At 37.5% G+C, this 25,715-nt stretch overlaps 1 protein-coding gene across 2 annotated transcripts in view; it reads left to right on the forward strand.

Annotated features, from left to right (window-relative positions):
- The window catches only part of jag1a (jagged canonical Notch ligand 1a), a 52,644-nt gene extending 48,407 nt beyond the window's left edge, over positions 1–4,237 (forward strand). Inside the window, exons 24-26 of one of the 2 annotated variants that reach the window (XM_056456533.1) lie at positions 608–739; positions 1,105–1,258; positions 3,222–4,237. In XM_056456533.1, the coding sequence (XP_056312508.1) occupies positions 608–739; positions 1,105–1,258; positions 3,222–3,754 (819 nt within the window). In that variant the 3' untranslated portion in view covers positions 3,755–4,237. The remainder of the gene's footprint in view (positions 1–607; positions 740–1,104; positions 1,259–3,221) is intronic. The other variant, XM_056456534.1, reaches the window with a different exon arrangement.
- The last annotated feature ends 21,478 nt before the right edge of the window (positions 4,238–25,715 follow it).

Below are 25,715 nucleotides of genomic sequence, written 5' to 3' on the forward strand. Positions count from 1 at the left end.
TTTTGACCTTAAAATGATTTTTAAAAAATTAAAAACTGCTTTTATACTAGCCGAAATAAAACAAATGAGACTTTCTCCAGAAGAAAAAATATTATAGGAAATACTGTGAAAAATGCCTTACTCTGTTAAACATCAATTGAGAACTATTTAAAAAAGAAAAAATAATTTTGGTTAATAATTTTGACTTACTGTATGTATATAGTAGTTATCTGTGCACTTCAGTATTTTGTAAAAATTTATTTGCCTTCATAAAGTTTAAGCACCCCCTCAAAATGATTTTTCTTGACTTCCTGGTCACATAGAATTCCTATAGGGTGAGGCATATCAGCAGGCATTTAATTTCTGCTCTGAATTCGTCTATTCATCAATCTTCCTTCTGTTAACAATCCAGTTGGTTTCCAAAGAACAAAATCATGCACCGCCATACATTTTTTCTCATTTCAGAACTGTTTCAAGTGGATGTATATCATGATAGCAGGAAAAAAGGACAATCTTAATATCTGTTTCATGGCGACTATAATTCAAATGTTTTATAACGTTGTCTATAATCGATATATATGTTTAAACGTTTTCTTATGTATGTTTATATGATCTGTTTGGTTCTCAGGGGGTGACGGTGGAGCAGGTGTGTCGTGAACTCAGGCATCTTTATGTGGCAAAAAATGTTACGTCTGAGTTTTCCATCTCTGTGAGCTGTGAACTCTCGTCTGCAGCCAATAACGAGATCCATGTGGCCATCGTAAGTGTTCTAGCGCAAAATGATACTATTAAAAAATATAAACTGTTATTTGCAAAATTTTAAATGAAATGTCTTAATATCCTCATAGTGTTAATGAATGACTGGAAATATAATTGAATTCATAATGGTGTATAATAATGTATTATATTATTATCATTCTATTCTGTCATTTTTTAATAGAATTGATTATATTTCAAATAAAATTAATAGTATATAACACTATTATTCTTGATTATTTTATTGTTATTTGATGTATTTGTGTTGTTTAAATATTTAACATTATGCATTTCATTTTGCTTTATTTAAAAAAAGAGCAGCTTTATTCATAAAAATGACTTGTATTTTAAAAAAATTGTGTTTTCTAGCATGTGACTGAGGACGGCATCCATGGCCGGGTTCCTGTTAAGGAAATTACAGACAACATCATTGATCTGGTGAGCAAGCACAGCGCTAACAGCTCCGTCATCGGCTCCATCGCTGAGGTCCGAGTGCAGCGCAAACAACCGCAAAACCCCAACGGTGAGACATCACAGCAAGCTCTTAAACTTTACAAGAAACTGTCTTGAAAGAATGTTTTACTGGGCAAGGATGCATTAAATTGATCAAAAGTGACAGTAAATTCATGTTACAGAATTTGTATTTTATATAAATGTTGTTATTTCGAACTTTAAATTCATCATCATCCAATCCATCATCCAACAAAACAAAAAACACAATATTATAATGATTTCTTAAGGATCATCTGGCTATTTTCACAGGAATAAACAGCATTTTTAAATATATTGTATGTTTTCAATATGTAAGTAACAATATTTATTGTCAATATAAAAACAACAATAATAATAACAATCATTTAAAATAAATAAATAATAAAAAATGAATGAAATTTCACAGTATTACTGTTCTTAGTGTAGATGTATCGGCCAATAATCGGTATCAGCTGATTCCCTAAAATCAGCCAATTATAAGGTCAAATTATATCATGTCAATCAAAAGAGGGCAGGAAAATGCTAATTTGTATAATGAATTATCATGCATTTGAAAATATGACCACCAAACTATCAGTATTAGTATCGAAATTGGTATCGCTATCAGTATTGACATTGGTATCGGTATCTGTTTTAACATTAGTATCAGTATTGGTATCTGAATCGACATTATTATCGGTATCAGTATTGGGATCAGTATCCACATTGTTATCTGTAAAAGTATTAGTATCAGTATCGGAATCAGTATTGTTTACGGTATCAGTATTGGTATCGGTATCAGTAATTGTATCGGTATCGGTATCAGAATCAACATTGTTATCAGTATCGGTATCAGTATCAACATTGTCATCGTATCAGTGTTGGTATTGGTATCAGTATTGACATTGTTATCGACATTAGTATTAGTATCGTATCAGTATCAACATTGTTATCATAATTGGTGTCGGTATCAGTATCAGTGTCAAGCGTCAGTATCGACCTCGGTATTGGTTTCAGTATCGCCATTATTATTGGTATTATTATTATTGGTATCGGTGTCAGCAGTGGTATCGGTATTAGTATCAACATTGTTATCGGTATCAGTATTTGTATCGTTATCCGTATTGGTATCAGTATTGTTATTGACATTGTTATTCATATTAGTATTGGTATCTGTATCAGTATCACCATTGTTATTGGTATCAGAATTGGTATCAGTATCTGTATCTGTATCTGTATCGGTATCAGCTTTACAGTAGTATCAGTATTGGTATCTGTATCAACATTATTATCGGTATCAGTATTGGGATAAGTATCAACATTGTTATCTGTAAAAGTATTAGTATCAGTATCGGAATCAGTATTGTTAACGGTATCAGTATTGGCATCAGTATCAGTAATGGTATCGGTATCAGAATCAACATTGTTATCAGTATCGGTATCAGTATCAACTGATATTGACATTGTTATCGAAATACATTGACATTGTTATCGGTATCAATATTTGTATTGTTATCCATATTGGTATCGGTATCAGTATTGACATTGTTATTGATATCAGTATTGGTATCAGTATCACCATTGTTATTGGTATCAGAATTGGTATCAATATCTGTATCAACATTGTTATTGGTATCCGTATTAGTATTGGCATCAACATTGGCAGCAGTATCGACCTCGCTATTGGTTTCAGTATCGCCATTGTTATTGTTATCAGTATTGGTATCGATATCAGAATCGTCATTGCTATTGATATCGGCAGATATCACTCTGAATAATCAGCTTTGGTTATGAATTGAACAATTTTTATTATTTTTATCATGCATCTTTAGTTTTTACTGTATTATTTATCAAATAAATACCTCCTTGGTGAACATAAGATACTTAAAAAAATCTTTCTAATTCCAAAACTCTGAAGAGTAGTGTGTATAATCCTTAGCATAAACTCTGATGCTATAAAGATCTAATATTTGACCAGCTTATCTTCATCCATATTCATTGTTTCTCCCGTTCAGTAGACTACATGGTGCCATTGCTGGTTTCAGTAGTAACTGCGATCTGGGTTTTGGCCTTGGCATCAGTGTTCCTGTGGTGCGTCCGTCATCGCCGCAAACAAAGCTCCAGCGCCACCCCCATTAACCCCACCAGCCCCTTCTCCGCAACTGAAGAAAACACGGTAAACAACGCCCGCGAGCATCTCAACCAGATCAAGAACCACATCGAGAAAAACGCCTCCAATGGCAGCCTGCCAGGAAAAGAATTGCATTGTGACGACAAAAACACAGTAAACGCCAAAATCAGGACGCAATTCCCTGAATCTGACGCCAGTAGACGACTACAGAAAACACGGTTTCCACAGCAGCCGGCTTACATGCTGGTGGACCGAGACGATAGGTTGAGCTCCAACGGCACAGACGTAAAGAAACACCCACACTGGATGAATAAACGCGACAATAGAGACCTTGAGTCGCAGCACCGGGTGCCAGATTCACAGCACAGAGATTTGGACTCGCAACACAGCTTGCAGAAAATGGAGTATATCGTATAGCGATTGTTGCATTCTCGGAAGGGCGAAGGAGCATAAACCAAGACATCTTTTGTAAATCGGTAAGGTTATTGTTATAAGTGTTCGTTCAGGTGTTGCAGAACGACGGGCCACAGGCTGGTCCGGGTTTTTTTTGTAATGTGCGTCAATGTCTGAAGCTGCGTTGAACTTCTAGACAAATCTACAAAAGCAGAACGAGAATGGAGAGTCGTTCAATTTTGATAATTGCCTGAATCTCATGAAGACGTTTCCTGGTCGCAGTTCATCCCCTGATTCGTAGATATGAACGTGTTCTTGTTGTTGACGTTTTGACAATTTGTTCCCTGAATTCTCATTCCTATATATAGTTTTTATACTAAATGCAAATACTTTTTATTAAAACCTTGCGAAACCATTTCAGAACATTTTAAATTATTCTATATTTTTTTTCATTATGTAATTGTGAATTACAGCATGATGTCTTTTTTAAACATTGTTTTAATGACAATTAAGCACATTCATATCATAAGCATATTTTTATATAAAATTGTTTTTGTAATGCTATGATTTGATTCCATTTTTTCATAAATGAAGATAGCGTTACAAATACTTTTTGATAAAAATATTATACTTTTTCCAAAAGTAAATTTATTATTCAGTTTTTATTTATTTATTTATTTATTGTGTTTGCTTTTTTAATTGAGGAAATGAGATTTAAAACATACAATAAAATATATATAATTAGTTTTAGTTGTATACTTTTTATCTGAAAAATCTTTTGACGACGGATGACACAACACTAATGACGTTTTAGTGTTTTTTAAGCAAAAAAACTGTAATACTTTAGCGGTATTAATATCGACATTGTTATCGTTATCAGTGTTGGTATCGGTATCAGTATTGACATTGTTATCGGCATTAGTATTAGTATTGCTATCAGTTTCAACATTGTTATCGGTATTGGTATTGGTATCAGTATCAGTATTGTTATCGGAATCGGTATTGGTATCAGTATCAACATTGGTATTTGTATCGTTATCGGTATCAGTATTGATATCAGTATTTGTATCATTATCTGTATCAGTTTCAACATCGCTATCAGTGTTGGTATCGTTATCAGCATTATTATCTGCATTAGTATTAGTATCGCTATCAATATCAACATTGTTATCAGCATCGATATTGGTATCTGTATCAGTATCAGCATTGGCATCAGTATCGACCTTAGTATTTTTTTCAGTATAGCCATTGTCATTGGTATTGGTATAAGTGTTGGTATTGGTATTAGTATCAACGTTGTTATCGGTATCAGTATTTGTATCGTTATGAGTACTAGAGTCGGTTTCAGTATCGACATTGTTATTGGTATCAGTATTGGTATCGGTATCAGTATTAGTATCAGTATCAGTATTGGTATCGGTATTATCGGTATTATACTTATACTTATACGTAGTATCGGTATCAGTATTGGTATCGGTATCAGTATTGGTATCGGTATTGGTATCATCATTGTTATCGGTATTAGTATTTGTATTGTTATCGGTATTGGTATCGGTAATAGTATTGGTATCGGTATCAGTATTGGTATCAGTATCAACATTGTTATCGGTATCGTTATTGGTATCAGTATGATTATCGACATTGTTATTGGTATCAGTATTGGTTACAGTATCAGTATCAACATTGTTATCGGTATCAATATCAGTATCAACATTAGCATCATTTAAGTTCTAAATGCCAATTTTCACAAAATAAATATAAACCTACAATGGTGCTTAAATATTTTTACATGACTGTACAGTAATGACAATTGTGCTTAAATTATGTTGTTTTTACATATTAGAAATGAGAATTAAAGGGGACTGTGCTTTACCTTAATAGTATGGCATACTAAAGCATTGTTTTCATAAAATAGATCTTTTCTTACTACTCTCTCGTGGGATGAAATGAGACGGGGAAATTTTGTGAGTTGTTGAAATTACAAACTGTATTGCATTTTTACATTGCAAAAATGGAAAGCGGCAGAATTAATTGTGAATCATTTCCAAAAATCGATGATCGCTGGTGCATCGTGTGCGTGAAGATTGTATTTAACTCCCATTCATTGGGTTTTTGACTGGATTTATTGTCCCACTTTTTTCCAACAGCACATTTTTATTTATTCCGCTCTTTATACACACAAACACACACACACGCGTGTACAGACAAGTTAGTTACTGTCGAAATGAAGAAATTCGCTGTCAGTTTAGATGTTGTATAGTTGACTTTGTACATATTTTCTAAGTAATCATTGTGTATATTTGATTTTTATTAACTTAATAATCAAGAGCCTATTGGTTTTTATTTAAACGCATTGTCTAGGTTCGAGAATGTGTCCGATTGTATTGTTTTGGATGGAAAATAATGTCTTTTACTTCTGAAATGCCAAATAATAGTTTATGTTTTTGTTTTCTCGAAGAATAGTGTGTTTGCGTCTAAATCCAGAAATACAATGTGCAATGTCTGTTCAGAAAACATGCATAGCTCGTGTTTGTAATGTCCTGAGACGTAGATGGCTTCCCATCTAGTTTTAATATACACTTTTCTAGATCGATACGTTTTCATCATGACTTTAAAACCATTCCTCAATATTAATTCTGTGTTTAATTGAATTTGGCGGCCCGGGATATCAGACGACACTTGTCTAAAGTTTTCTTGTAAACCACAGTATTCAGATGAACTTAAACCAAAATGTCTAAAGGGAACGAACAGTATTAGAAGTGCAATCTTTGTACAGTAATATGAAGAAAACTGAACTGAATGTGATAAGCGAGACTAAATGAAATCATTTTAGTAGGCCATTTTTATTAATCGTTCAATACAGACTGTGGGGCTTCAGTCCCACTTGCAGCTTATGTTTTACTACTGCCGTGTTGTGTTCAGTCCATTGAGTCGTGTGTGTTTCTATGTTTGTCTGTGAAATACTTTTTTATGAAAACGCAGAACCGTGAAAACAAATCATCCTGGGGTTTGTCCGAACAGGTTTTTTTAATCACTTTCAATCGGTTGTTTACATTAGGATCTCTTAAATCAAATAAAATTTCACTTGAATGTTTTGAATTTAACAATGTGTTTATTATGTTTTTAACAGTGCAGCTGGTCTCAGTCAATAGTTAAATAATCACAGAAGACAAGATGTCGGTTTTATGGTGTCTATGGTTCACACTTGTTTACAAATGCTAAATATTATATAGTAATTGACATTTGGGGTTAGACCAATCCCAACAGACTGGGCCAATCGTCTGGCCAATTAGAGCAGAGTAGACTTTCTGAAAGGTGGGGCTTAGAGGGACTAGAAACCAACCATTTCAGACAATGAAAAAAGAGCTAAAACTCTAATGGATATAATGAAAATAATTTCTAAATGTTAAAAATATGTTTTTCCTGGTTATGCAAACACTCCATTCAAACATCATGATAATGGTACTTTTGAAAGTATTGACATTTAAAACAAATGAATAAAACGTTTGTTAAAATGTTCAATAAACAACATTTTTGGAGGATTATTAAAGACCTGATAACTTCTGACCAATCAGAGCAAAGTAGACTCTCTAAAAGGCGGAGCTTAGAGGAACCAGATTCTAAAACCAACCATATCAAACAATAAAGAAATAGCTGATTCTCCGATAGATATTGTAAAATGTTAATTCGGAATGTTACATTTTTTATTAATATTTATTTATTATGCAAACGTTCTATTTTACAAACATTACGATAATGATACTTTCGAAAGTACATCGTGAAGCAAGTATTGCCATTTTTTTTATTATATATATAAATATGGGTCATATGTGGTTTAAATCAATTCAAAAAAGGTTACAGTTTCAAAATAAATAAGCAAATAACTTTTTACATTCTCTTTTTTGAGGACCAAGTGTAATTTTTTGGGGGATTATTGCAAGAATGTCAATGTGGTTTTTCTAATAATTGATTTGTTTTATCTTTGTCATGATGACAGTAAATAATATTTGACTAGATACTTTAAGGCACTTCTATACAGCTTAAAGTGACATTTAAAGGCTTAACTAGGTTAATTAGGTTAACTAGGCAGGTCAGGGTAATTAGGCAAGTTATTGTATAATGATGGTTTGTTCTGTAGACTATCGAAAAAAAATTGCTTAAAGGGGCTAATAATTTTGACCTACATACTGTGAAAATTTCCTTGCTCTATTAAAAAGAAAATCAAAGGGGGGGCTGATAATTCTGTTTTCAACTGTGTGTATATATATATATATATATATATATATATATATATATATATATATATATATATATATATATATATATATATATATATATATATATATATATATATATATATATATTATTAACAATATAAAAATAGCATTTTGAGAATATTAAAGACCAGATAACTAGAGTAGAGTAGACTCTCTAGAAGGCAGAGCTTAGAGGAGCTAGATTCTAACCATTTCAGACAATGAAAAAAGAGCTGATTCTCCACTGGATATTATAAAATGTTAATTCTGTATGTTAAAAATGTCCATTTTATTCCTATTTTTTATCCTAATTATGCAAACTTTACATTTTACAAACATTATGATAATGATACTTTCAAAAATACATTCTAAAACAAGTATTGGCATTTAAAATAATACCATTTTGGGAGCATTATTAAAGACCTGATAACTTTTGACCAATCAGAGTAGAGTAGACACTCTGAAAGGCATATGGAGCTAATAATATGCCAAAACAATTTGAATTGAGTTAATTTGAATTATTGAAAAAATCTGAATTTTTATATGCCGTTGAAAATAGTTTTGAATTAGAATTTTCTTAATTTGAATTTCATAACTTTTTAAGACAACTGAATTTTTCAAGGCTGATTTTTTATAGACGTGTTGTCAAACTTCAGATTTTTTGTGTTCTGAATTCATAGACTGCAGATATTGGGTTTGTAAAAATACAGTTTCAAGTTTTCAAGATGAAGAAATTCAGAACATCAAATTCTATATTCTAAAATTCAAAACCAGAACTTCAGATTCAGCAGAAAGCAGGTCAGGGGTGATCAACAGGGAAGAGTCACCAAATAATTCAAATTAACACAATTCAAATTCAGATTGTTTTGGCATATTATAAGCTCCATAATGGCGGAGCTTAGAGGAATCAGACTCTTAAACCAACCATTTCAAACAATGAAAAAAGAGCTGATTCTCCAATAGATATTAGCAGAAAATGTCAGGAAACTCCAAGACAATTTTGGGGAACTTTAAAGTCTATGAAATGTTTATAAATATGCTAGTCTAAGAATATTAAAAAATGATTCCTTATTTAACCACGATGTAATGTTTGAACTGACACGGTGAACGTGGCCTTAACGTCCCAACAGGGTCCACATTGTGTGTGTCTAGACGTTCAGCTGAGCGCGGCGGGGCGAGAGACCATGTGAGAGAGGTTATGAAAGCCCTTTACACTATCTCTCTCTGCTGTCGTGGGAAAAGCCAAGATGCACACCGAAATAGCCTGCATGAGACGCGCTTGCTTAACGTGTTTGCAAAGGCTTCGCACAAAGAGCGTCTTCTTCTAGATCTCCACCTTCAATCAGCTTTTCTTTGAAAACCGCGCGGTGACCCTTTCTCAGCGGGCCTGATTCACTAAAGCATTAAACACGTGCAAAACTGTTTTTCTGGAGCTCAATTGACTGACATGCGCTGGTCATTAATCAGAGCTGTCTGAAATGACATGTGTTTGGACATTTAAGACACTCAACTGGCGTTAGATGACAAAATATTTTTAAAATGTGATATATGTGTTAAGGAAAGACAATTAAATTAAAAAATAATAATAATCAGTATGCCAAAAGAGTAGTTTGTAGCACACTACTTCTAATATTAGTATTACACTCACTGGCCACTTTATTAGGTACACATCCCAAAAGTGCTCTATTGAATTGAGCGCCCACAGATCTGCCGCTCACTGGATATTTTCTCTTTTTCAGACCATTCTCTGTAAACCCTAGAGATGGTTGTGCGTGAAAATCCCAGTAGTAATCAGCGGTTTCTGAAATACTCAGACCAGCCCGTCTGGCACCAACAATGCCACGTTCAAAGTCACTTAAATCACCTTTCTTCCCCATTCTGATGCTCGGTTTGAACTGCAGCAGGTCGTCTTGACCATGTCTGTTTCTCAATATGCGTTCTTCAGCGGTCTTGCGTCCTCGTGTTCTCGTGTAACATCATCATCAGCTGCCAAAGTTCAGTTCCAAAACTCAAGACCGCAAGAACAGAAGACGCGTGAACATTCCCGGTTGTGTTATTGATATCGAGGACGCACCGATGCAGACTTGAGCACCGAACTCGCTCTAGAAGTTCCAGAAGTCATTGCGACCGGAGGTGGGAAGCGCAGCATTTTATTTAGATTTATTAATAAAGTTTAGAGATCTCACTTATTTACTTCAGGAGTTTCCCTAAATGAAACGGTGAATATAAACATTACCATGGACATCTTAATAAAGGAATACACACATTAAGGGTGTTTGTTTGCTGAAATTTGTATTAAAATCTGTTTTATTTATATTGTGCAGCGTATATTTATAATGTTTTTATGCAGAGTATATATTTTGAAAGGGGTAAAAACAATAAATCGTTGTATGAATGCTGTAATGTTTAAAGGATTTCCCATTAAAAAATGTGTGAAGGTCATCAGGAAGAACGCAGCATCTTATTTCTCACAAGGACGCGTTCTTCGTGGTCTCCCGAGTTAAGCTGCGGTCACACTTGGCTTTTCCTCCCATAGACTTCCATTCATACGCACGCGAATGCGTCAGACCGGTAACACGGGGTCATGCGTTAAGTTTCGCAGGTTGCTGCGGTGCAAAGTTCAAGCTTGGTGAACTCTGACCTGCGAAATCGCATCACTTGACTGCGTGAGACCAATCGAGGTTCAAAACAGGACCTCTCTGAGCAAAAATTTAAAACATGGAGCAATCGTTCGCTTTTTTTAATGTCTAATCATCTTGTTTAATCCCGTCCCTTTTTGCAGCGCCGCACAACAGAATTTCGCACACACATCGCCCAGTGTGACCATAGCTTAAAGCTGCGGTCACACTTGGCTTTTCCTTCCATAGACTTCCATCCATACGCACGCGAATGCGTCAGACCGGAAACGCAGGGTCGTGCGTCGAGTTTCGCATGTTGCTGCGGTGCAAAGTTCAAGCTTGGTGAACTCTAACCTGCTAAATCGCATCACTTGACTGCGTGAGACCAATCGAGGATCAAAACACGACCTCTCTGGGCAGAAATGTAAAACATAGAGCAATTGCTGGCTTTTTTAAATGTCTAATAAGCTTGTTTAATCCCGCCCCTTTTCGCAGCGCCTTACGACAGAAATTCGCACACACAAAGCCCGGTGTGACCGCAGCTTGAAGCTACGGTCACACTTGACTTTTCCTCCCATAGACTTCCATTCATACGCACGCGAATGCGTCAGACCGGAAACGCGGGGTCATGCGTTAAGTTTCGCTGTTCGCTGGGTGCAAAGTTCAAGCTTGGTGAACTCTCACCTGTGAAACCGCATCACTTGACTGCGTGAGACCAATCGAGGATCAAAACATGACCTGTCTGGACAGAAATTTAAAACATGGAGCAATCGCTCGCTTTTTTAATGTCTAATCATCTTGTTTAATCCCGCCCATTCTCGCAGCGCAGTACAACAGAATTTCGCACACACAAAGCAGAGTGTGACCGTAGCTTAAAGCTGCGGTCACACTGGGCTTTTCTTTACATAGACTTCCATTCATACGCACGCGAATGCGTCAGACCGGAAACGCAAGGTCATGCCTCGAGTTTCGCAGGTTGCTGCGGTGCAAAGTTCAAGCTTGGTGAACTCTGACCTGCGAAATCGCATCACTTGACTGCGTGAGACCAATCGAGGATCAAAACAGGACCTCTCTGGACAGAAATTTAAAACATGGAGCAAATCGCTCGCTTTTATAATGTCTAATTATCTTGTTTAATCCCGCCCCTTTTTCGCAGCGCCGCAACAGAATTTTGCACACACAAAGCCCGGTGTGACTGCAGCTTTAGTTTTTCAAAGGACACCTGGAAAGTCTGTTCACTGCATTCATGGAATTGAGAAACAGCATGCCTAAATGCATTGAGTTGCTGCCATGTGATTGGCTGATTAGAAATTTGTGTTAACAAACAGTTAGACAGGTGTACCTAATAAAGTGTCCAGCGAGTGTATATAGAACATACATTTTTTAAATAGTCCTTAAGTTAAAACAATTTAATGAATCCCTTATTATTATGCATTTTCGCATATATCCATAGTTTTGCATATTTTATTTTTAATAGTATCTTACACTTTAAAGCATTGACCTAATTAGCTTTAGATAAAAATGCAGCTTAAATATCTGACGTGAAAACAAAAGTGAGTTGATGACTCGCCTTGCACTACACATTTTTATCCAATCAAATACGCTGTTGAATGAGCAAGCCCCTCCCCCTAATACCACCTGCTTCAAGCAGTAGCCAAATATGTCAGTGATGTAAACAAAGGGATGTGTAATGAAAAAATGGTTACTGAAAGTAAAGCTGCGGTCACACCGGGCTTTGTGTGTGCGAAATTCTGTCGTGCGGCACTGCGAAAAGGGGCGGGATTAAACAAGCTTATTAGACATTTAAAAAAGCCAGCAATTGCTCTATGTTTTACATTTCTGCCCAGAGAGGTCGTGTTTTGATCCTCGATTGGTCTCACGCAGTCAAGTGATGCGATTTAGCAGGTTAGAGTTCACCAAGCTTGAACTTTGCACCTCAGCAACCTGTGAAACTTGACGCATGACCCCGCGTTTCCGGTCTGACGCATTCGCGTGTGTATGAATGGAAGTCTATGGAAGGAAAAGTCAAGTGTGACCGCAGCTTAATGCTAAAGTTCGTTTGAGGAAAAGCTGTAGCAGCATTTGAACATAGATGACTCTTGGTTTCATTATATTAATAGCATCATGGAATATATAGTGCCGATTTTTCATTATATATCATCATGTATATCTCAGTCTATTAGCGCAGATTGGTTTTCTGAGTGGTAAGCACTGTCTAGCCTTGCCTCATTAATCTTCAGTTAAAGTCTGACCGTTAGCGATTGGAGCTTCTGAGCTTCAGCGACAATGTTCTTAACCACGCCCCCTTGCCGTTAATTTACTATGAGGGAATGATAGGCAAAAAAGCCCCGCCCCCTACTTAATATTCCGCTTCAGTTGGAAGTATATCAACATACTTAAAACTCTCAGCAACTTTCGGTTTGTGCAGACTTTTAAAATGACACAAACGTCCCAAATAAGCTCTCTGAGGCAGGCCACTGTATCATTTTTCATGTTTAATGGATATACAGTAAGCAGAAGCCAGAACAATCGTCTTCTTTGTAATGTCCACGGTTGGCTGCAGACATAGACAAATCCATAAACACATCAGGCTATTAATCTACGTGACCTTTCGCTTTCACCGGGAAATGCTGACATCAGAACAGCACATATGAGCAGTCCAGCGACTTCAAAGCTCATGAAATGGGTCGGGATGAAGAAAATAGTCTCTGTGAAACTTGACTTGGCCGCCCTCTTCAACGCTAACGGCTCCATCACGTTAACAAATTGGTCACGGTAACCGGACTCGGTGTTTGGTTTATAACAACAGCACGGCGATCTCAGCTGCCAGGACTGAGGTGATGTAACATGAGCTTCCTTAAGGAGTTTTATCGTCATTTGTTCTCTGGGAGTGTATTAGAAACGGATCTTTGTGTGTGTGTGTGTGTGTGCGTGTGCGTGTGCGTGTGTGTGTGTACTGTAAAGAGAGTGATTCCAGAGCACAACGCTCTCAAATTTAGCCACAAAAACATTAGCCTTGTTCCATGATGTAAGACGACTATTTAAGCTTTGTTGTAATGATAGCATAGACACATAGACAAAAGGTAGCCTTCAAAAATATGTTTAAAAGGCAAGGCAAGTTTATTTATATAGCACATTTCAGACACAGTGGCAATTCAGTGTGCTTTATGTAAACAGGAATAAAAGAGACAAGTATAAGAAAATAAAAACAAATAATAAAAGTGATTAAAAACAGATTAAACTGTGTTAAAACAGGTTATAAAAGAATGAAAAAGAAAATAAGGACATAATAAAACATTAATATTTTAATATAGCCGATACTTTGTTAATTATATGTATTTTTATATGTAATAATAATATATGATTTCCCAGTACTGGGTTGGGGCTGGATTGGCATCCGCTGCATTATGCTGGATTAGTTGATGGTTCATTCTGCTGTAGCGACTCCTGATAAATCAGGGACTAAGGACTAACCGTGCATTTACACAAGGCTTCAGCGTCAACACTTGACGGAGGGCGTGTCTAAAGTTGGGGCTGACGCGATCATCATAGCAGCGTTAGCCAATGAAATTAGTTCGCAGTTTTCTACTGTCTGAGCTGGTGTATATGCTTAAAGCGATCTGATTGGCTGACGCTTCCATTGGCGCTTGAAAATTTGAGAAATTCCCAATTTCTGCAGCGAGCCACAATAGATCCACAATGCAGTTCGGCAATGCCTGACGTCACCTATTTAAACTGAATGAGAAGCATTGCCGAACTGCATTGTGGATCCGTCGGTGCCACTTCAGTGGTGTTGCTCGCTGCAGAAGTTAGGAAATTCTCAACTTTCAAGTGCCAGCAGAAGCGTCAGCCAATCAGATCATTTTATGCAAATACACCAGCTCAGACAGCAGCCGATTGTGGACTAATTTCATTGGCTGACGCTGCTATGATGATCGCGTCAGCCCCAACTTCAGACATGCCCTCTTGTCAAGCGCTAGCTGGCAGCGGGTTTTTATGTTCCTCTGTGTCGAGTTTCTTTGCGGGTGTTTTGTTTTTTCTGAACGCAACCTTAATGTACAAGTAGCTAAATCTCGCTCATTTAGAGGCGGGAACTGGCAGACATGCAACAACTTTAACCATAAGGTAAACACAAAACATCTGGAGCTCCTTCATGAGACTTAACACTTGTAAACACTCGCTCCATCGGGCTCGTGGCTCTCAGCACCGCCCACACTCGTCACCGCTGCCAAGCCGATTAATCATAGAGCTTGCGCTACGCGTCGTGCGACATGTAGTTATATTTTTTGAGAGATCCTCGTCAGCGTCGGCATCAGCCACAGCAAAGGCTATGCAATTGCGCAAAGGCTGCATACGCGTGCACTTGATGCAGAAGTATAAATCAGTCTTTAGCCAAAGGAAAACAAATTAATGAATAGTTTATATTTTTATAATATATATTTAAATTTACGTAAAATCTATTTAAATGTCCATTTAACAATATTTTTTTCTCTTGATTATGCAAACTTTAAAAATGTAACCTTTCTAGAATGCTAGAACATTTCAAGTAATGCGTAACCCCTCATCCACATGTCAGAGACTTCATGGAGAGAGCATTCCCAAAATGCATTGCAGTGAGGTCAATAGACACATCAAAAAAGATCATATCCATAGTGTATGTTTGCAGTGATTTTATCTTAGCAACATGCTAATGACAAAATTTATCTGAATTTGATTTATTTGTGCCGCTGTACAAATCAACAATAAGTCACGTTTCCTGAGCAGTTCATTAAGGCCTCTATTTGTAAGTTAATATCTTTAATAGATAAACTTTTGTTCTATTTGTGGCTGTTTTAGCTTAGCAACATGCTACTGACAAACTTTAGTAAAATAAACAGATTTTATTTGTGTTGCCATAAGCTAAACAATGTTAAAAACAATCTAATCAACTATGAGTCAATAATTTAGACATATTGTGGTTCTATTTTTGCCGTTGTTAACTTAGCAACATGCTAAAAACAAACTCCACTGAAATGAATTGTAATTTAAAGGGATAGTTCACGCAAAAATGGCAATTCTGAAATGAAAAATCCTTTACTTGTTCCAAACCCATTTGAGTTTCTTTTTTGAACACAAAGAAAATAGATTTTTGAAAAAACCTGTAACCAATGACTTCCATCCTATCTGTTTTTCCTACTATGGAAGTCAACGGTTACAGGGTTTGAGGGTGAGTAAATAGTGAGTACATTTTATAATAATAATAATAACAATTCCTTACATTTCTATAGCGCTTTTCTGGATACTCAAAGCGCTTTACACATTGAGGGGAATCTCCTCATCCACCACCTGTGTGCAGCATTCACCTGGATGACACGACGGCAGCCATATTGCGCCAGACCGCACACCAGCTGATTGGTGGAGAGGAGAATTAGTGATGAAGCCAATTATGATATGAGGATGGTTAGGAGGCCATGATGGACAGAGGTCAGTTGGCAGATTTGGCCAGGATGCCGGGGTTAACCTCCTACTCTTTTCGAAGGACATCCTGGGAATTTTAATGATCACAAAGAGTCAGGACCTCGGTTTAATGTCTCATCCGAAAGACGGCACTCACTGAGCAGTATAGAGTCCCCTTCACTATACTGGGGCGTTAGGACCCACACAGACTGCAGGTTGAGCTTTCCCATGTGATGTTTCATCCAGGTACTAACCGGGTGCAGCCCTGCTTAGCTTCAGTGGGCGACCATGTGAGAGTTGCAGAGAGCTAGCTGCCAGATTTTGGGGTGAACTATCCCTTTAAGTGTTCCCTGGTCACTTATGAGGTTCCATTTGAGTTAGGATGCTCCCTTGGGAGGTATACTGTAAGTAGCAAACATCAAGGCAGTACACTAAATTTTGAAACAGAACCATTTTAAAATAAGCATGCACTACACAATTAAATCTGATTACTTCACTGACTAACAAGGGTCTCTTGCATACACACCGACTCAGTAGACAACACACACACACACACACACACACACACACACACACACACTCCGATTCATGCACCCTGGGGAGACGGGGCTCATTCCTGCAGAAACACTTTCCCAGCACAGACACACCCTGAACAGACATATGCTAAAGCCAATAATTAGCTTGGTACCATGACTCAACCTGCGAATGTGAGACAGCAAAACAGAGACGCAAGACTGTGTGGGAACTTATGTGTCTTCATAGATGATGATGATGATGATGTCAGGTTTCCTTTAGGATGAAGAATGTGCCAAATAAAGTAAGGGATGGATGCTGATAGACACATTATTTGAAGATTAACAAATTGCCACTTAATATAGAGTGATTTGCATGCACAGGGTGTTTTTACATGAATCTTGCAGCATGAAATCAAAAGTGACTTATTATTTAATTATTTATTTAATACACTAGTTGTGTAAGATTTCTTGATTTAATCAATACTTTTTAATTAGGCTATTAATCTTGTAGAAAAAGTGAAAAGGTTCAGTGAACAGAGCAACTTTTGTTCTATTTATGGCACTGTTAGCTTTAGCCACATGCTAAAAACAAACTGTTGAAATGAGTTGTGAGCCAAGTGTTCTGTTCGGTGGAAACATCCTATAAAGATGGTGAAAGTAGGTGGAATGGAAATTATGAGTAAAGTTAATGCATAAGTTGTCAATAAAAATAGAACATAATTGTCTATTTGATGGTGTTGAAGTCTTGAAACCAACTATAAGTCAAGTAATTCATGTAAAGTGTTCTAATTCTAAGTTGTTAAGGAAAATTCATTGATTTATTCAATTATTCAATCAATATTTATTTAATTCTGTACCCTAATCTTGTAGAAAAAACAAATAGATTAAGTAAACAAAGCAAATTTTGTTCTAATTATGGCACTGTTAGCTTAGCCACATGCTAAAAACAAACTCTAGTGAAATTAACTCAGCAAGTGTTCTGTTCGGTAGCAACATCCTATAAAGTAAGTGGAACGAAAAATGTTGAGTAAAGTTAATATTTAAATTATCAATAAAAATAGAAAATAATTGGTCTATTAGATGGTTTTGCAGGACTATTGCAAAGGCTTGAAACCAACTGCGAGTCAAGTAATTCATGTAAAGTGCTCTTTTTCTAAACTGTAAAGCAAAATTCCTGGATTTATTAATTAATTCACTAAATACTTATTTAATTAATAATCTTGTAGAAAATATGAATAGGTTTAGTAAAAATAGAGCAAATTTTGTTCTATTTATTGCGCTGTTAGCTTAGCCACATGCCAAAAACAAAAACTGCTGAAATGAATTATGAGCCAAGTGTTCTGTTAAGTGGAAACATCCTATAAAGATAGTGAAAGTGGGTATAAATACTAATTATGAGTAAAGTTAATACCTAAACTATCAATAAAAATAGAAAATTGGTCTATTTGATGGTGTTGCAGGACAATTGAAGTCTTGAAAGCAAAATTAAGTGATTCATTCTATCAATCAATCAATAAATATTTTTTAAATTAATAATCTTGTGGAAAAAGTGAAAAGGTTCAGTAAACATAGAGCAACTTTTGTTCAATTTATGGCGCTGTTAGCTTAGCCACATGCTAAAAACAAACTGCTGAAAGGAATTCTATTCATTCAATAAATGAATCAATAAATAATTATTTAATCAATAATCTTGAAGAAAACGTGAATGGGTCTACAAATCTTTATTAATCTTTATACAATTAAATAATAAATAAAATAACAAAAATATAATATAATATAGTTTATTTTAATATGTCATGTTCCTTACCAGAATACAGTGCATCTGGAAAGTATTCATAGCGCTTTACTTTCCACATATTTTTATGTTCAAGCCTCATTACAAAATGGAAAAAAGACTTTTTGAAACTGTTGCAAATTTATTAAAAATAAAAAACCTGAAAAATCACATGTACAGAAGTATTCACAGCTTTTGCCGTGAAGCTCTAAATTGAGTTTAAATTCTGTTTCCACTGATCATTCTTGAGATGTTTCAGCAGCTTAACTGGAGTTCACCTGTGGTAAATTCAGTTGATTGGACATGAAAAGGCATACACTTGTCTACATAAGGTTCCAGGGTTGACAGAGCATGTCAAAGCACAAACCAAGCATGAAGACAAAGGAATTGTCTGTAGACCTCAGAGACAGGATCGTCTTGAGGCACAAGGCTGGGGAAGGTTACAGAAAAAATTCTGCTGCTCTGAATGTTCCAATGAGCACAGTGGCCTCCATTATCTGTAAGTGGAAGATGTTTGGAACCACCAGGACTCTTCCTAGAGCTGGCCGGCCATTTAAGCTGAGTGATCAGGGGAGAAGGGCCTTAGTCAGTGAGGTAATTAACAACCCGATGGTCACTCTATCTAGCTCCAGCATTCTTCTGTGGAGAGAGGAGAACCTTACTGAAGGACAACCATCTGTGCAGCAATCCACCAATCAGGCCTGTATGGTAGAGTAGCCGGACGAAAGCCACTCCCTGCTTGGAATTTGTCAAAAGGCATCTGAAGGACTCTCAGACCATAAGAAACAAAATTCTCTCGTCTGATGAGGCTAAAATTAAACTCTTTGGAATAAATGCCAGGCGTTACATTTCAAGAAAACCAGGCACCGCTCATCACCAGGCTAATACCATCCCTACAGTGAAGCATGGTGGTGGCAGCATTATGGTGTGGGGATGTTTTTCAGCAGCAGGAACTGGAAGACTAGTCAGAAAAGAGGGAAAGATGAATGCAGCAATGTACAGAGACATCCTGAATGAAAACCTGCTTCAGAGTGCTCTTGACCTCAGACTGGGGCAACCCAAAGCACACCGCCAAAATATCAATGGAGTGGCTTTACAACAACTTGGTGAATGTCCTTAAGTGGCCCAGCCAGAGCCCAGACCTAAATCCTATTGAGCATCTCTGAAGAGATCTGAAAATTGCTGTACACCATCACTTCCCATCCAACCTGATAGAGCTTGAGAGGTACTGCGCAGAGGAATGGACAAAAATTCCAAAAGACAGGTGTGCCAAAGCTTGTGGCATCATTTTCAAAAAGATTTGAGGCAGTAATTGCTGCCAAAGGTGCATCAACAAAGTATTGAGCTAAAGCTGTGAATACTGATGTACATGTGATTTTCCCATACCTGTCAACCCCGGTTTTTCCCGGATTCTCCCGTATTTTAGTTCTATCCTGCTATCATCTCGTAAAGGCCTTTTCCCGTATTTTCAGTCTTTCTCTGAAGGGTGGCAAATAAACATTATAGAGCCAATCCTCCCTATACGCAACCCATACCGCCAAACCACCAGGGGCCGCCCCTTACTCTTAAATGTGAGTCTGTTCTGTGCTTTCTTTGTTTAGGCATGAAAACACTTTGAAATAAATATAAAAACGGCGAGATTCCCTTCCTTTTCATTACTGGTACCAACTCTCGTTCATATGCAATCCTCAAAACAGTCATATTGCGGTGCATGACTGTCAGCTGATGCGCTCCATAGTGGTAAATAGACGCTGTTTCCCAAACGGATTCTGTACACGTGATTTGAAGCGGAGCGAAAGTCTGGGTTTTGGGTGGGTGTTTTAACAGACATATAATAATAATTAACAATAATTAATAATAATAACAGCATAAAAAGTTAGGAAAGCAATTGAAAGCTTTTATTAGAGACATGTTAGATGTGTGCATTTTAAAGTGACACCTGCTATTTAATGTAATAAAATGAAAAATCCAAATAAATGAGATTCATTCATTGCTCTTTATTCAGAATGTGTAAGTTATACAGTGAAGAAACGGCTAATGACATTTGATAGCTTGATTCTGTTTCAATATAATAGCTATTAATTTTAATAAGCTAAACACTTTGCTAATGCATTTGCTGCTAATGTATACATTTTTTTTTCTTTTTACTGACCGTTTAACTGTTTATTTACAAAGAAACAGCTCCAAATCAGCATATTTAGTAGAGGATTTTTTTTTGGGGGGGGGGGGCTGCTTATTATGGTGGGCATATCCCTATTATTTACATCCCGATGTTGACAGGTATGAATTTTTCAGGTTTTTTATTTTTAATAAATTTGCAACAATTTCAAATACTCTTTTATTTCATGTTGTCATCATGAGGTTTTGTGTGTAGAATTTTGAGGAAATAAATTAATTTAATCCATTTCGCAATAAAGCTGTAACATAAAAAATGTGGAAAAAGTAAAGCGCTATGAACACTTTCCAGATGCACTGTAAGTGAGTTATGATGTTGTTAGTCAAGAATTCTCATTACACAAAAAAAACACAATAAAATTTACTTTACTATAGTATTTTTTTTATGTGGGCTTGGTTAGCTTAGAAACAGGCATAACATAAACACCTCACACTTTCATGCTAATAGTACATGATGATATCAGTGAAAACAGCCATTTTAGATATGTTCGAGAAATGCCAAGCGAATTTAATATCTCCACATTGCTAACTTAAAATCGTAAGGACCACATACTTCAATGCTAAAAATCATATGCTAATAATCATACCGAAACAAAACCACACACGCTCCCATGAAGCGATCAAACCCAGTGACACACTCCTGTTTCCTCTTTAGTGGCTTTAATCACTCTGAAACATGAGAGTGTTTAAGAGAGGTCATAAAAACAACATACAGCCTTACGACCGTCAGAGAATATGGCCTTTATCTAAACCGTTCCTGTGTCATGCTTTTTAAGGGCTCTTTTATCAGAGCCCAAAAACAAAAGCTGGATCTTTGGTTTCGGAGGCAGGAAGTGTGTGATCAAACAGAGACGGTCTAGATTTCAGGGCTTCACCGTTAGCGATTAGCTTATCTCCAAAGCCGTAGCTGCTGTGTTATTCTTCAGAGTGATAACAGTCTGATTTGCTTCTCTGATGTTGTATATATTTCCCACAGCATATCATATCCTTGATTTAGAGCTGTACTGGGTTACTTGAAGTCTGTGTGAAATTAAAATGTACAATGTTTATTCTGCTAGCACACATTTAGGTGAACAATCAATCGCTGTATGTTAATCCACTGAAAAAAAAGCTATTTTGGCAGTCTCCAATCAAAGTCTGAGCTTTCGCGTTTGTATCAGTTTGACGCTTCAGCCAATATTCTATTAGCCACTCCCCTCTTACTGTTAGTTTGCTATGAGGGAATGATGCACATAAAGAAAGCCCCGCCCCCCTACTCAATATTCAGTTTCAGTTGGAAGTACATCAGCATACTGAAATAAAAGTCTTAGCAACCTCCGGTCCACACTGATTTTAAATACTTCATAAGAAGTTCATTGCTATAGTGTGAATTCTGTTTTCAAGGTTGCCAGGTCCAAGTAAGTTTTCCATCCCAATGATAACTCAAAACCTGGCTAAATGGAATAAAGTTGGCCGATTGTTTTCTACTTTTCAATCAAAGTTAATTGCTGGATTCCCTGAAAAGGGAAAGGTTAACCTTACCATTATGTTGTGAACAATGTGCGCTAGTATTCTTGTAGATAGAACTGTGACTGTAATAGATGTAGAAGTACTGACTGACTTTACCTAACAACATTTCAAAGTATGTTCAGATGTGGGCGTAACTGGCATTTGGCTCATTTAAAGGCTGAGTGACATCAAAATTTACAATGTTTATTTTACTAGCGCACATTGTTATTCTTTAAAGGGCACCTATGGTAAAAAATCATCTACTTTTCAAGCTGTTTGGACAGACATATGTGCATGTATGGTGTATAGACCGTCATATTGGGGTGATATAAGCACACCCAGTGATTTTTTTTTTTCAATTTAACAACATAAAAAACGGTGGACCAATTGGAAGCTGTTTTCAAACCGACTGCAACTTTACGTAGGAGAGCGGTCCCCCCGCCCACCAATATTGATTGTCAGGCACGTCATCATATCCTCAGTTTGTTGATTCACGTCCACCATTTTCAGCATGAGTCGAAGCGATATCACTAAAGGAACACGCTAGCTCTATTTTTAGATGCAAGGCTCATTGGACTCAACACAAGAGCAATATTCTCCACATTATCGCTCTAATCTGAATTTTTAGTTGTATCTTTAGGCAGGTTTGCAAATATGTGTACTTCTCATTGAGTCTACCTTATACTTCAGCCGTTTGCATTTCTCGCGATCCCAGAAGCTCCCAGTGATTTTAACTAGCATGCGTTTTAGAATTCTAAACATCGGTTTCTATCAGGGTACACTCAAGTCGATGGCTGGGCGCCGCGGACTGCTGCAGAAACCTATGCTTAGAATTCAAAAATGCGTGGCGAGACGATTCGGTACACTTCATGTTTCTGCCGCGCCACAGAGAGTGTCTGGTGCGCCATGTCGCGGCTTCGAGCGGCGCATCCAGTGCCTCAGTCAAAGTTAATTCAGTGTGCGTGGTTATTAGTGTCAGTGTACAAGCTCGGCACTTGAAACTAGCACACAGTTGGCTGTAAAACTGTACAAAGACACAAATGATTTTGTACTCCTGCTCCTTCTCTCAGTCTGCTTGTCTGTGTTGCAAACACAGAGCGGGTGAGCTCATGGCCCCGCCCCCTTGTTACATTGGGCGGGAAGCCAAAACTAGTCTACATGTGAAGCAACACACCCCTAAATCAGTGAGCTGTGGCCACGCCCCCAACATGACACTTTTTAACACATTATAATAAAAAAACCTGAATTGTGTTTTAAACTGAACCTAAACTGGCACACTCAGAAGAACCATAATATTAATATTAAATCTTTAAAAAGAGGTAAACTATATGCCCTTTAAGTGAACAATTCATCTGTGCAGGTTAATCCACTGAATTTTTTATTTTGTTTTGGTAATCATCAACCAAAGTCTGAGCATTTGCTTCTGCATTTGGAGTTTAGGTCCTTCTCTGATGATGTCAGTTTGACGCTTCAGCCACAATATTCTTAGCCACTCCCCTCTTACCTTTAGTTTGCTATGAGGGAATGATGCACATAAAGAAAGCCCCACCCCCTACTCAATATTCTGTTTCAGGTGGAAGTCCATCGGCATACTAAAATAAAAGTCTCAGTAACTTCTGTTTCACGTGGTCTGCCATCAGTTTTACTCTCTGGCAGTGGCTTTTAGGTTGCCAGGTATGTAATCCAGGATCGGTGTCCTTTAAGAAATTCATTCATTCATTTTCCTTTGGCTTCGGCTCTATTTCAGAGGTCGCCACCGTGGAATGAACCACCAACTCTATGTTTTATGCAGCGGATGCCCTTCCATCCGCGACCCAGTACTGGGAAACACCCATACACACTTATTTACACAGTTTATTCAAGTCAACTATAGCACGTCTTTGGACTGTGGAGGAAACCGAAGCACCCAGAGGAAACCCACGCCAAAACGGGGAGAACATGCAATCTCCCCACAGAAATACCAATTGACCCAGTCGTGATACGAACCAGCGATCTTCTTGCCATGGAGCGACAGTGCTAAACACTAAGCCACTATGCCGCCTATACATTAAGGAATTATGAAACATTTTGGTGACCACAGGATGGTTCTGAGTGAAAGTTTGTTCATGAGAGAACATCGCCAGAACATTCTAGGAGAACAATTGCCAGATTCCTCCTTCAGAGATCAGATCTTTCCTTAATAGTTACAGTTTAAATAAGTGGCAAGAGTGAAATTTCAAACAGATTTTTAATACATTGTAAGACTTTGATCAAGTGATATTTTTTGCAGATATTGTATTGGACATACAAGATTAGCAGCCGATTCACACGGGGCTTCAGCGTCAACGCTTGACAGAGGGCTTGTCTGAAGTCAGAGCTGACATGATCATCATAGCAGTGTGAACCAATGTGAAATTAGTCCGCAGCTGGCTACTGCCTGAGCTGGGGTATTTGCATTAGTCTGTCTGATTGGCTAACGCTTCCGTTGGCGCTTGAAAAGTTGAGAAATTCCCAGTTTCTGCAGTGAGCAACGCTGCTGAAGCGGTGCAAACAGATCCACAATTCAGTTCGGTAACGCTTGACGTCACCCATTTAAAGTGAAAAGTGTTACCGACTCGGTCCCCAGTCATTCCCCTCACTGGCCAGCAGAGGTCACCATCCCCGGACTTTTAAGCATTACATCATCCATCTAAACTGATTGTGCACACACCTGAACTGAATCTAGTTAACGACCCACGCTTCCTATAAAAGCCACACTCAAACACCAGTTCATTGCGAAGTCTTGTTTAGCCCCGGCCAGCATTACTGAGCGTTCTTTCCTGTCTGATCTTCTGAGAATAACCCCGGACTGTTTCTGACTCTGAGTTGCCTTCTGCCTGCCCACGACCCTTGCTTTATACACGGACTCTGAACCACGCTGCCTGCCCTCGACCCAAGCCTGTCTAACGGATTCTGAACCACTCCGCCTGCCACTGATCTATGCCTGGTAAATCACTCTGTGTCTGTCAGCCGCCAGCCCCAAGACCATTATTGATTACTGTTGATGTGTGTTCGCACTTTAGTGCGTATTGGATGTTTGTGTTTGACTGTGACTAATAAATACTGCATAATGGATCCCTCCGTGTCAGTCTCCTCGTTACAAATAGGAAGCGTTGACGCTGACACCCCGTGTTGAGTTTTTTGCTTAATGGCGAAGACCCCACTCTGTGTTTGTTCTGCACAATTGCTCTTACAGTAAGACACATTCTACTGGACTGTCCTGCTTTTAATCACTGCAAAGGTCTTTTTAATGAATTGAACTCACGCAAGGAGATGTTCAGCAAAGTGACATCATTATGTTAAAAATCTTATCCAATTCATTGTTTGTGATATCTAATTGTATAGTTATTAATCAAATGTTTTTGCCATAGAAATAGCCATTGTTGCTGACATGGCATTAAATAATAATATATGACATTTGTTTCTTTGGAGAGTGTGGAGGAGCTGATCTTGCTGCAGTGTTGTAGTGTTTGGTGCTCTCTCTGTGGTCTAAGCTCTGCTGGTGAAGTCACCACTGGGTTGTTTGTGTGTATTTGATCTCACCCTACAGCGCAAACTGTTGACAAACCACATGCTATTGCAGCGCACAAGGAATGTGGGTCAGGCACAAGTGAAACTAACAGTCTGACCTGTTCAAGTTCAAAAACAAAATGGTCAAAAAAAATTACAGATGTCCTGCTAAGCACATCTGACGCACACATGATC

This window comes from Danio aesculapii, chromosome 1, assembly GCF_903798145.1.
Source record: "Danio aesculapii chromosome 1, fDanAes4.1, whole genome shotgun sequence".
In the NCBI taxonomy this organism is placed as follows: Eukaryota; Metazoa; Chordata; class Actinopteri; order Cypriniformes; family Danionidae; genus Danio; species Danio aesculapii.